We start from the raw sequence: 11929 nt of genomic DNA, 5'->3' as shown, positions 1-11929 counted from the left end.
CAGAAACAGTGCTCTGGAATGATGATGGTATAGGGGAGGGGGAATGTCTTTTCAGTGTGCAGCATGTTCCTGCAGATGGTGATAAAAGCAATATTTGTAAATTCTAAAATATTTTTACTGTTTTCTTCCCTCCACATCCTTAAACAAACAACTAGCTGCTGACTCTGCTCCTGGAATCAAACAGTGCAAAAGACCTTGTCTGCCTCCTCATTGGCTATTACAGACTGTTTGTGGATGCAAATGTCTCCATATTTACCTGGGGGGAGAAAAAACAGCAACTGCACCGTGTCTCAGCTGAAGAAGGTTTAAAAAACACAGCCTTTTTGTTTGTTTGTTTGCTTGGTTTGGATATTTTTTTGTGTGTGTGTTTTGTTGTTTTTTTTTTTTTTGTCAAAGGATGGGGAGAAAGTGGGTGGATCCTCCAGCATTGGAAATGTTATTCCCTCCTGGGAATAGTATCATGCTAGAACAGTAGCCCAGTGGCATCTGCAAGTTATTAAGACTGTCAGCCATGGTGTGGGCAGTGCAAGGTTTCCATCAACCCCAGACTGTCGGACAGCAGAAGAGCAGCAGTAATTGGCAGCTTTTCCAAGAAATGAAAGCTGAATGCTTGTCACCGGAACGGCAAACCTATCACTGAGCCCTTGTGCTCATCTGCCAGCCTCCTGAACAACTCCCATCTGCTGGCACCCCTCTGCCAGGAGAGAGAGGATCCGTTTGCCATGCTGTCCTGTCCCTTGTCACGATAATTGAAGCCTCATAGGGGTTACAGACTGAGGCTTTAAGCAACGAGTTAGCTGGTTGCTATTCTGCAGCTCCCCCTGGTACTGCTTTGCGGTAAAACCAGGCAAAGCAGGCAGGAAGGACCAAACCTCCACTGGCAGGTTGTGTATAGTCCTGGAGGTCTGCACCTTCATCTTGTTTGCTGATGAGCAAGTGAGGGCAGAACTCTCTGGGCTTTAAGGCTCTGCTCTGCAGACAAGTTCATAACCCTTGTCTGGCCGTTTCTTCTTGCCACTGTAAGGGTCAGGCTGATAGATGTGTTTAAATCCTAGGATATGAATCTCGAACCTGCAGTGACTCTGAAGACTCCTGGGAGCAGGATTCCTCTTCAGACCATTGCTTGGACACTCCTACAGCATACAGCAGCGCCCATCCTGTGTGCAACAAAGAGGAGGTGGGAGAGTTCCGCAGTCTGGAAAAGGACAGCACAAAGCCCCAGTCTGAAGGAAGTGACCAGTATGATGTGTGTGACAATGCAACAGACAGCGCATCTGAGGCTTTGGATTCAGCCAACACCGAGAGCCGAAGATTTAAGATAAGTGGCTTCAGTGACTGTATGGATGCACTGGAGGAAGATGAGCTGGAAATGTGCTCTTACTTCAGGCCAGAATTCTTCCACTTCTACATGCCAACAGTTCAGGAGATGAGCCACTCAGACAAGAGCTTCTTCCCCATTCATGCTGCAGGAGGCTCCATCAGGGCAGAAACTGGAGACTACTTCTGCTTCTTGCAGGTACCACATACAGAGGAGCTTGGGTGTGAGGACAGTCCCTCTGAGCAGAGAGGGGAGGACATTGGTACATCTATGGTGGAAACCAGATTGTCTGAGAAAACCACCATGGGCTATTACAACCTGTGCTACAGCATATCCCCTGCAGGCAGTACGGAGAGGAGCAAAATCAGCCACAGCCCTCAAAGAAGTCCTTGGAAAGATGAGTCTTCCCAGGAAGGGGCACCATGTGGAGCAGAGCTGACCGCAGAAGCAAGCGACTCCATTTTGGAGCCACCCCCAGGCTTTGGTGACACCAGCTCTGAGGAGGAGTTCTATGATGCTGCAGACAGGCTTAGCCCTCCAGGTGACTTGGCAGGTAAACCCTCACCCATATGCTGCAGGCCACTTTTCTTCCACCCCATGGACTAGGGTGTTGCCTTTTTCCCATGTAAGTCTTCCTAGAGAGATCATCTTTCAGCTCTTCATAGATTTCCTAGGATTTTTAAAGGACCATTGAACACCCATTCTTTATAAACCATTCTTCAGCAGAAATACAGTGGATGTGCACATAGGGGTCAGAGCTGCAACTCTGCAGGGAAATCTGTCATTGCATCCAAGCATTAGATCTCAGAAAAAAGTCAGTTTTCAAATGAATTTGGAATTCTGGAAGGTTCCCACGTTTCTGCAGGAATTCCAGAATAGTGATCTATGGCTCTGCCTGATTCTGAAGCCAGCATGCTGCATAAGTAAGTTCTGTGCATCTTTCTGTGCAGGCTGAATCTTCAGTGATTAAAAGAGTGTTGCACTATGAGGGAGCTTTATGGTAAATATTCCCACTGGCAGGCAGCACCTTCACTCTTCTACCTTCCTTCAAGCTGAAGAGAGCTAAAAGCTGTAAAACATTATTGTTCCATGTACCCACAACATAATGATCTTTTGAGGGTCAGGAGCATGTTACATAACTGGGTCAAGGAGTCCCAGTGGCTGAGCAGCTCCCTGGTCATTGTATTTTCTCAGAAAGAAGACGATTTTTGTTTCTGAAATATTCAGCTCTTTCAACATTAACCGATCTTCATTTGTTTTGTGTATTTAGTACACTTTTACATTTTGCATTCATTCACAATAACAATACCATGTTCAGACACAACACTGCAATCTCTGGAAATTTTTATCGTCTAAATATCCAAGCTGGAAATTTCTGATCATGTTAATAAATCTCCAGCTGTAGGCAGTACTCTCTGTAGCTGCTGCTAATACCACCAAATTAAACTTGGGAATTACAGATGTATCTGCAGTCAGATGAAGTGGCTCCAATAATCAAAGGGACAGACTACGCAGCACCCTTTATCACTGATGCTGGACATTTGTAGCCATAGGCACAAATTCTATTTTTCTTGACATAGCTGATTCCAAGATGGTGTATGATCATAAGAGACAGTTTCCTTTGGCACTCGGGACCCAGGCTTTGCAGCCAAACCTTTATGTCTACAATTGCAGGACCTGTGTTAAGAGCCTTTTGGCTCACTGCATAGATGCATGCATATTCTGCTACGTGGAGCTATTTTCTGACTTGCATGGTTCTTTTCCTTGCCAACAGGCTACAAAATGACGTCCCAGGAGAGTACAGACAACTGCTCCTGCATGCTAAAGCAACCAAGGTGTTACAGCTTGGGAGAAAGCCTGATGACAAGGCAGACAGCAAGGGAGAAACATAGAAAGGAGAAGGAGATGACATATGCTAAGAGCCTGAAGAAGAGGAGATCTTTCCTGAAAACCGATTACACCTCACAGGTCACTTTTCCTTTAGCTTTACCAGCCGCTCTGCAAAACTGCTGCTCTTGGCCACCCACACCAACACTCGTTGCTCAGCTGCCCTCTTCACCCTCCTTAGAGAACTTCAAGAATGCAGAGCTGGGAGTTCCTGCTGCAATCCATGCCCAAAGAAACAGTACTAGCCCAAATCCATCCTCTGGCTTGGTGGAAATGGAGCCTAATACCATGGAAACAAAATCAGTGACTGACTCATTGGTTTCTTCCATTTCAGCTGTTCGCCTGCAGGGTGTTGCCATACATGTGGACAGTGGCCTTCACCCTACATATGCTGTATATCCACCTTTCCTGTCCCTGGAGGAAGGTGTGCCCCTTCCTGTGGGCACATCTTGTTTACAGGCTGTCAGGTCACCTACGCAGGAAAGTTCCTCCATGAAGACAAATAATGGGTTGCTGAGTGAGGAGAGCTGTATGGCCACCAAAGGCTGGCTGGCTCAAGTGGCACAGGAGGAGATGGGTGAGGTGATGGCAGCCCAGCAGGTTGGTGATACACACCCATGCCCTGGTCGAGAAGTGACTTGCCCTGCTAACAAACACACACAGCCAGCTCATGGCTCCAGCGTGGGCTCTCCCCATGAGGTGGACAAGGACCAGGACCAGGAACTGCTCCTCACTGCTGAGGGGGAAACAGCATGTAAGGAGCCTGTCCCAGTTATTTGTGAAGAAGGAAAAGCTAATCGTGACAGCTGTGCTGAAAACAGCAGTGACAGTGCCTTGTTACAGGCAAAAAGCAGAGCAGTGATAAACAAGGAGGCCTTACAGAAGACGAACAATAAAAATCACATAGGTTTTCCGGATGCAACTCAGCTCTTAACAGATTGCAGCAGCACTTCTGGGGTTATAACTCGCCTCTCCTTGCTCTCATGTGGGCTGAGGACAGATCTCACATCATCCAGCTCATCTCAGGAAAGGGTAGATATCCCACTAGAGCTTTTGGCCTCTGAGAAGACTAGTGGGTGCCTGTGGGCTGATGCTGTTGGAAAGGAGATACAAACATCCCCAGCTGGAGCACTGTTTGTGAAAGAGTTGCTAAGCAGCCAGGAGTTGGATGGAGACCCAGCAGAAAATGTGGCTCTCACACAGCCACAGCCTGTTCAGACTCCTCTTCCCAGAGAACAGCCTACTGAGGTGCAAAAAGACCCTCCTATAACTCCATCTGTAGGGCTTTCCATCTCCTCAGGCCCAGTTTCCTTTGGCTTGTTGGAGAAAAAAGCAGACCATGGGGCTTCAAAGCACTCCTTATTTTGCTTTAACCACAAGGAGGATGAGCAGAATCCTTCTGACCCCATCATGACCAGGTCCTTGGGTTTTTCCACAATGAAGAAGACATCTCCTTCACAGCTCGGGATGGACAAGTGCAGCTGTCATCTGTCCTATATCAGCTGCTTCCACAGGTCTGATGACAAGGGGGAATGTGAAACTACCATCCCCATGTGCAATACGTTTCTGGGGCCCCTCACCGCTCCACCATCCAGCAGCTGCAGTTTTCCTGGGACCCCTGTGAGCAGTTACTCAGTCTCCATTGCTAGGGACATGGCATGGTGGGACCCTTATGTCCAAGCCCTCAGCAAGCTGAAGGACCAAGCACAGATGAGCCCTGCAGATTTTTCCTGCTTCCTGGCCTACACCACAAAGATTCAGGAGGTTGTGGGGAAGCTCTCCAGGAACCAGGCAACCCACCTACATGGTCAGTGTTCTGAGCAGGGTGCTGAGAGCAAGGGTACCCTTGGCTTAGTCTCCCAGGATCTGCTGTCCAGTTGCCAAGAGCTCCTGAAAACAGAGCAGCCCCTAAAAGAGCTGCAGGGTGTGCTGAGGGTGACATTCAACCACCTAGTTCAGCTGGCAGTGGCCTGCTTCCAGGTGACGCACTGCCAGCTGTGCAGGCAGAGGCAGCAGAAGCTTGCAGCTGCACTCATGCATGTGGTGGGAACCTACCAACAACTTGTGCAGGCTGTTCACCAGCAGCTTTGCAGGCAAGGCTGCCCGGATGTGGGTGCCAAGCTCCTTGCCCGCCAGCACACAGCCCTTACAGCTTCCGTGTTCTGTCTTCTGCAGCAGTTCAGAGTACCCCTGTTGTTGTGATGGGGATGTCTGGTGGCATGAGTGCACTGGGTGGGAAGAGCCCAGCCATGTTCCTTCTGTCCACTACCTTACAGGGCATTTAGCCCCAGAGTTCAAGAATGGGCAAGTAAGCACGTGTCCCTGGTGTCAGCTTAGCTCCACCAAGAGCCACCCCTGTGCACAGGGTGGTTGTGACTCAGGGCATACTGCCCTCCAGTCTAGCTTTGCGCAATTTTATGTACACAATCTGTGTAATATACAAATTCATAGAGTACTTCAGTGGCTTATATATCTTGCCTGAGGCTTGTCCCTCACCTCCCAAAGGCCTTGCAGGTGGCTGGTCTCAAGGTGTCTTAGCTTTCTGTCACCTGTGGAGCCTTTTAGCCTGCCTTTCTTGCCACTCCGTACTCTCCAGGCAGTTTCCAAAATAAAATGATGTGAGATGCCACCCTGGCCCCATGTGAAGAAACCCAGGATGCTTTGTCCACCATCTGTGGCTGAGGGTGTAGCGGAAACCTCTTTGGGAAGAAGCCATGCTGTATTTAACTGCCTTTTATTGCAACCACAGAAAAGAGGCTAGTCCCAGGCAATGCAGGCAACACCATATCCTGCTTTTCTGATCTGGTTTCTGTGTGTCATCCGGCTCCTCTATTTACATTTGCTGATTCTTGAGAAAGTCCCTAACACTCCCCCTCCCCTGGTCTGGGCTAGCATATGTTGCTGCATAGCAAACTCAGGGGCTCAATTGTAAAGTTAAAGGCTCTTACACTGGAGCCGAAGTGCAAACCTCTACACATCAACAGCTAATGAGGCGGAATGTGAAGACTAAGAATTGGAAGGGCACATAGAGCACAGCAGGGCTGCAAGCACTGGCAAAATTCAGCCGAAGTGCGGAGAAAGGCATAGTGCAACAGGCCCTACTTACACTGCCTCATGGCACTGAATTCCAGGTGTTGTAAAAGGCTCTTGATATGAAAGAAAAATGAAAATACATATGCAAATGATATAGCAATTTATCTCAGAAGACCTTCAAGTCCTTGCACTGGTGATTGGAGCTAATTATTTACAGTGATGTGGAAGCTGTTTGGTGGTTTGTTGGGGTTTTGGGGATTTTTTTAGCAATAATGGCTGAGGTTACATATAAACTTAGATGCACTAAAAATGCTTTCTGCTGTGGCTATGAACTATATCTGTTCTCTTTGTGCAGGGCAGAGTCAGATCCCAGGTACCCTTCCAGGAGGAACTTCAGAGTTAGTGAACTTTGCATGTCAGTGTATGATGATGTACCATGCATAAGTAACTATAAGGATGCAATGGGAGTTTAAGAATAAGCATTTTATTTTAGGTTTTTAAAACAGAAGCACAGGATTAGCTATAGATTTCAACAACTCCGAGTCTTCAACTTATTTAAAGTTGTTAGGACATAGTGCACCTGGAAACTGTTCCTCCATCTGTGAATCCCATCTTCTGCTCCCCAATTGGAACAGCATTGTCCTTTTCCATGGGAAGAAATTTTCCTCACCAGGGAGCTTTGCAATTCTAATTTCACCTTACTTACTGTTTTAGCAAGATGAAAGAAATACATTAAAGCACAACTTGCTGCCGCAGAACAAGTGTAGATGCAAAAGTCAGAAACACCCTAACAAGCATCTGTAAAAAAGCAGAATTGAATTCCTGTCAGTTTTCACTTGATCCCAGGGCTGCATTAGCTTATGTTTTCTGTTCAAGAGGAAAAACTATTTTCCAGCATTGTACTGCTGAGTCAAAATGCATCGCTATTGATAGGGTCCTTGAACAAGATTTAAGCAGAGCTATCCTCTCTATGCATATTCATGATGGTGCCTCTGCTCAAACTTTGGAGTTTGTCTCTCTTGTCTGCAGAGCTCTTTAACATTACAAAATAAAGAATTTTCTTGTGCATTATCATGCTGAGGTATTTTCACTTATTTCTCGGCCTCTGGTAGCACATAGCCTTTTCCAGAAGAAACTCCAGCTTTCAAGGCTGCTGGCCAGCTTCGAGTCTCATAGTAAGTTGATAAGATATCAAAGACTGTCAAGAAGAGAGAGATAACAGTATCAATAGCAAGCTCAATTAATACACACCCCATTGGCTGCAAAGCATCAGGAAGTTACAATAGCTGATGACAGAGAAAGTTAGCATGGGATCTGGTGGTTTGCCTTCCTCTCATTTAAAATCTGACACACAAGTGTTTGAGGCAGCTTCAAAATAGCACATGAAGCCATTTTGAAGATTACTTTGGGGAGCTCTGGGTAGCCAAAGCAGAGGCTGTGTCAACTAAAGCAAAGTTCCCTAGTCACCATTTGACTAACCTGTACTACCCATCTGTGCCACTGACCACCATGGTGGGTTATACCTACTGCACTTCCACCAGTGTTTCTCAGATGCCGTGTTTCCACATCTCCACACGGTGGTCTCTAGCAGCTATGCTTGGTGCTTTACACAGCCCTCCACCACCTCCTCTGCCTTGTGCTGATGGAGATGGTAATGATGTCCTCATGCCAGAGGTTAAGAATTTACTAGAGCTGGCCTAGGACACCTCTCTGCTCCATAATCTATAGCAGAGAGATGTTCACATTAAAAAGCCACAGACCACCGGTGGAGGAGCATGGACACATCCACTGGTGTGAATGGGTGGCTCAACCTATAATCATGACATGAAGCCATCACAGTGGTAGAGCACATCGCATCATCCTGGTTTTGTAAGCCTTGCCTTGACTGAGTCTGACACAGGCAAGACAATTTCTGTTCTCCCTTGCCTAGGACCTTGTATGACTCATAGCAACAGCAGCCTCCCCATATCTCCCTCACACTAAATGTTCACTGCTTTGTGAGAATGCACTGATGCAGAGAAGCACACAAGACCTTTAAAAAGGGGGTATCAGGAATAAATCCTTTTAAGAGAAACCTCTGCTCCCAGTGCTTCCCCCATTACTCAGCAATGGGGAATAATTCTGAACACACCTGGCTTCAGTGCTTGATAGCCCTCTCCCCCTGCCCAGCATGGCTCAGCCTCTCACCTTGATTAATTGCCAGTGTCTCTGAGTGGTAGTTCTTGGTGTTAATAGCTTTCACCATATACTCGCGAATGGGGAGACGAGCTGTTTGCAAGGACTGCTCTCGTGCCCTTTGCAGAGTCAGCTTCTGCAAAGGAAACAGTAACAAGGTGCCCCATGTGCACAAACTTGCATATGCACAGCATGCACAGTATTTTGGGTGCGAGCAGCTACAACGCTAAAAGCTGTCCTGGGGCTTGTTTCAGCCAGACTGCTGCAGTCTCTCAGCCTGGCGCTGGATCCAGGCAGAACCTTGGGGAAAAATGTATGGTGGCACAACAGTGATGTCTCAAATCAAGGCAGCAGGACCACTGGGTACATACAAGTGGGCAGACAGCACCTTCAGGTTCCACGAGCCTGCTACCCACCTTGTGAATACTTTCATCCACCAGGCCTCCAAGGATGTATACTTTATTAGGATCAATATCTTCAAGGACTAGAAACAAGATAAGCACTTGTTCACCAACATACAACAGTAAAATCCCGTGCTACACCGTTTTCCAACCAAGAGCCCACTTCCATAAGAAACTGTGGCCAGAGTCACCCTTTACCCTGGAGCCTCAGACCATGCAGGAGGCTGAGACTTCAGAGACAGATGTGTCTGCCTCAACCTGCAGGCAGTGTGAAAGGGAGAAATGCTTTTCTCAGCCTTTTCAGAAAGGCTGAAAGCACAGAGCACCAGAGATACCATACATTGCTCCCATTAACCACTGTCTGAGATGTGGCTAATCTGGTCAATCTGATCCCAGTCTCCTCCAGTGTTCCCACTACCAGGGCTCCCTACTAAAACCTTTGCCCACCCATACAAGATTATTTAGCAGGGTAAGGCACTTTTGTAAAACAAGGGCTCTATGCCCTCAGCAACATGTGGCAGGTTAGAAATAGAGGAAGAGGAGAAAATAAACACAGTAGCAAATTAAGCAATAAAGAGAATACTGTAGCTGCTGCATTATTTCAGAGTGCTGCATTATATCATTCAGACTGTAGCCAAAACTGCCACAGCATCTCTACCACTTCCTAGTATTACAAGCTGCAGACGAAGTACACACAAGCTTTAGTTACGTCTGCTGCAGATCACACACAGCACTAAGTTGAAACCTCATTTCATAAAAACAGATTGAGATAGGAATAGATTTAGCGTCAGATCTAAATACACAGTGCATCTCTTGCAATTTGAGACAGCGAATACCTGGAATTGAATCATGTGAAGTATTAAACAGTCTGAAAAGAAAAGCGTAAAAAACACCCATTTGCCCTAGCTCCCCTGTGCCTAAAGCATGTGAAGTATTTACCATTCTCAGAGTCAGGAGTGAGATAAACAATTGCATCTAGAGGAAACAGGTCCAGGTAACTTTCTTGAGTTGTATCCATCTGAAAAATGCAAGACATGGACAGAAGAAGCCCATGAGGCCAAAGTCCATTTGCCAGAGCAAAACCCACTCTCAGACCCAGAAATATACTGATGCTACTGCCTTAGGTGTTTACACGCCTGCAGACAGTGGGGTTTTTCTTAACTGGTAAATATTTCTATATAAGCATTGAACAATACATATTTCAAAATCTCTTAAATTCTTTTCTAATTAAAATCACTATTCTTTAAGGAAAGGAGAGCCGAAAAAAATCACCTAATTTTAAATGAGATTTCAATTCTTTAGAGATTCAGAAATCTCCACCTTGGTTTGTTCCCTCACTGTTACCAGGTGCAAACCCCACATGCGCTGTAGAACACACAGCTTAATGTCACTGCCATGTGTGCTTCTTGTGCTTGAGTCAGACCAAGCTCAATGCAAAAACTCAGGACATGAATGTGTGACCTGCCCAAACCCTGACCAAGCTTATACAGCTCTCCATCCCCAATATCACAGGTCTTTTTACAGAAGTAGCATCTGGAGAAGGAATTCTCCTGCAAGCAGGAAGGACATGAGCTCTAACCTGAAGCCTTTGTACATTGCTCCATTATCTGTCAGTCTTCGTCTCCTGCCAAAGGGTAAGAAGATCTGAACTTGACCACTGCCACTAAACTGCATTCCCATGTAACTCCCAGCTCTCATCTGAGCGCACTTCAGCCTGTAGTGGGTCAACACTGAAGGCCAGCAGCAGCTGCAGGGTGCTACAACCCTTGAATGCACTGTCATCAGAGACCCTTACCAAATAATTGGAGAAGCCGTCGTTCATGCGGAAACACTCCTCATAGATCAACGAGCCCACAACAAACTCCGTCAGACAGAGCCAAAATGGCTTCTCAGCCCGCCTGTTGGCCCCATAGAGTCTCCTGATCTGGGAGGCGAGGCGGCTTGTTTCCTTCCAATAAATAACAAGCACAGTGACCCACAAGTCAAGGGGCAGGGGGTAACATGGTTCTACTTAGGGCCTCTAGACATCCATGATGTCCGAGTCACCGACTGCTCGCTGAGGCCCTGGAAAGGCTGCTCCTATGGAGCACAGTTCAACTGCCTCAAGGAAACCCAGAGTTGGGTGTGCAGCCAGTCAGGAAGCCGCGTGCAGGCTAGGGGGTGTAAGGACAGGCAGGGATGTGAGGGGACAGCATTCCCCTAGAGGCTGAGCTCAGGTGACCTGCTGTGTAGACCCTTCTAGTTGAGATGTAGCTCAACTAGACCCTTCAGCTCTAGTTGCGCTGAAACACTGGTGCAGAGGACGCAGGAGGCAGGGCGCCCCGTACCTTCTCAGTCATGCGGTCGGCCACCCCGAGGTCCACGCACAGCCGGGGCCCCGATGTCTTGGCCTGCAAAAGGCGCTCCTTCGCGAAGGCGGTCATGGCCTTCCCGCAGTCCCGACTGGCAGCTGCTGGGAGGCAGAGTAGCGAGAGGGCAGCCTGAGCGCCGCCAGGGCAGCGGAGCCATGGGCAGTCCCCGTTCCCTCGGCCAGGAGCCCCTCGACGGGGCCACTCCGTACAGTGCCGTCCCTCACCTGTGCCACCAGCTCGCCGGGCCCTGTTCCTCTCCCGCTCTTGCTGCCTCTTGCTCTTCTTGCACGCCAGCACCCGCTCCCAGTGCCTCCGCTTCCGCAGCACATTTCTCTGTGGAAGCAGCGGGGCCTCAGCCCTACCGCCTCCTGCCCACGAAGAGGCCGCGGGAACGGCGTCAAGGCGGAACTAAGCCCTGCCACCCCTCGCCCCATCCGCGGCACCTACCGAGCACCGCGCCGCACCGCCCGCCCGCCCCTTGCCGGGGCTGACGGCCGAGGGCTCGATCCGCAGCAGACGGAGAGCCTCGCATGCTACCGCCGCCTCTCCATCAGGCTCCACCGACAGACAGCCGTCATCTACGCCGCCGCTCGCCATCGGCGCCACTTTCCCTTCCCGGGGTGGGACCTTCCGCGGCAGGCGTGGGGATCGTGGAGCGTGTCCCTGTGGCGCCGCAGGAGCTAGCGAGCGGGCAGGACAAACCACGGCAAGCTCTCAGCTTTCGGTGCACGCTTCCGGACGCCTAATCGGACCCTCCCGCTTGC

At 48.6% G+C, this 11929-nt stretch overlaps 2 protein-coding genes across 3 annotated transcripts in view; one reads left to right on the top strand and one right to left on the bottom strand.

Annotated features, from left to right (window-relative positions):
* FRMPD1 (FERM and PDZ domain containing 1) overlaps window positions 1-7312 on the top strand; it is a 27782-nt gene extending 20470 nt beyond the window's left edge. The window contains exons 14-16 of the mRNA XM_034072799.1: window positions 156-303; window positions 1056-1871; window positions 3093-7312. Of these exons, the coding sequence (XP_033928690.1) occupies window positions 156-303; window positions 1056-1871; window positions 3093-5407 (3279 nt within the window). The 3' untranslated portion in view covers window positions 5408-7312. The remainder of the gene's footprint in view (window positions 1-155; window positions 304-1055; window positions 1872-3092) is intronic.
* Window positions 6707-11929, bottom strand: TRMT10B (tRNA methyltransferase 10B). Of its 2 annotated transcripts, none has more exons than XM_031051817.2 (8): window positions 11613-11929; window positions 11390-11498; window positions 11142-11266; window positions 10610-10762; window positions 9754-9832; window positions 8830-8897; window positions 8426-8549; window positions 6707-7436 (listed from the first exon to the last, which is right to left on the bottom strand). In XM_031051817.2, exons 1-8 carry the CDS (start codon window positions 11760-11762, stop codon window positions 7330-7332), a joined length of 915 nt encoding a protein of 304 aa, XP_030907677.1. In that variant the 5' UTR covers window positions 11763-11929; the 3' UTR covers window positions 6707-7329. The 2 variants fall into 2 exon arrangements, with proteins under 2 accessions (XP_030907677.1, XP_012985263.1); XM_013129809.3 differs by having other exon boundaries at window positions 11142-11263.

The sequence above is a fragment of the Melopsittacus undulatus genome, chromosome Z (assembly GCF_012275295.1).
Source record: "Melopsittacus undulatus isolate bMelUnd1 chromosome Z, bMelUnd1.mat.Z, whole genome shotgun sequence".
Classification (NCBI taxonomy): domain Eukaryota; kingdom Metazoa; phylum Chordata; class Aves; order Psittaciformes; family Psittaculidae; genus Melopsittacus; species Melopsittacus undulatus.
This window is presented reverse-complemented; position numbering and strand designations above follow the sequence as displayed.

Coding starts and splice junctions, on each gene's coding strand:
- TRMT10B (XM_031051817.2), bottom strand. CDS start 11,762: ATGGCGAGCGGCGGCGTAGATGACGGCTGTCTGTCGGTGGAGCCTGAT. Junction 9,833..10,609: donor ACGGCTTCTCCAATTATTTG/GTAAGGGTCTCT, acceptor TGCATTTTTCAG/ATGGATACAACTCAAGAAAG. Junction 8,550..8,829: donor TGGATGAAAGTATTCACAAG/GTGGGTAGCAGG, acceptor TTTCCTTTGCAG/AAGCTGACTCTGCAAAGGGC.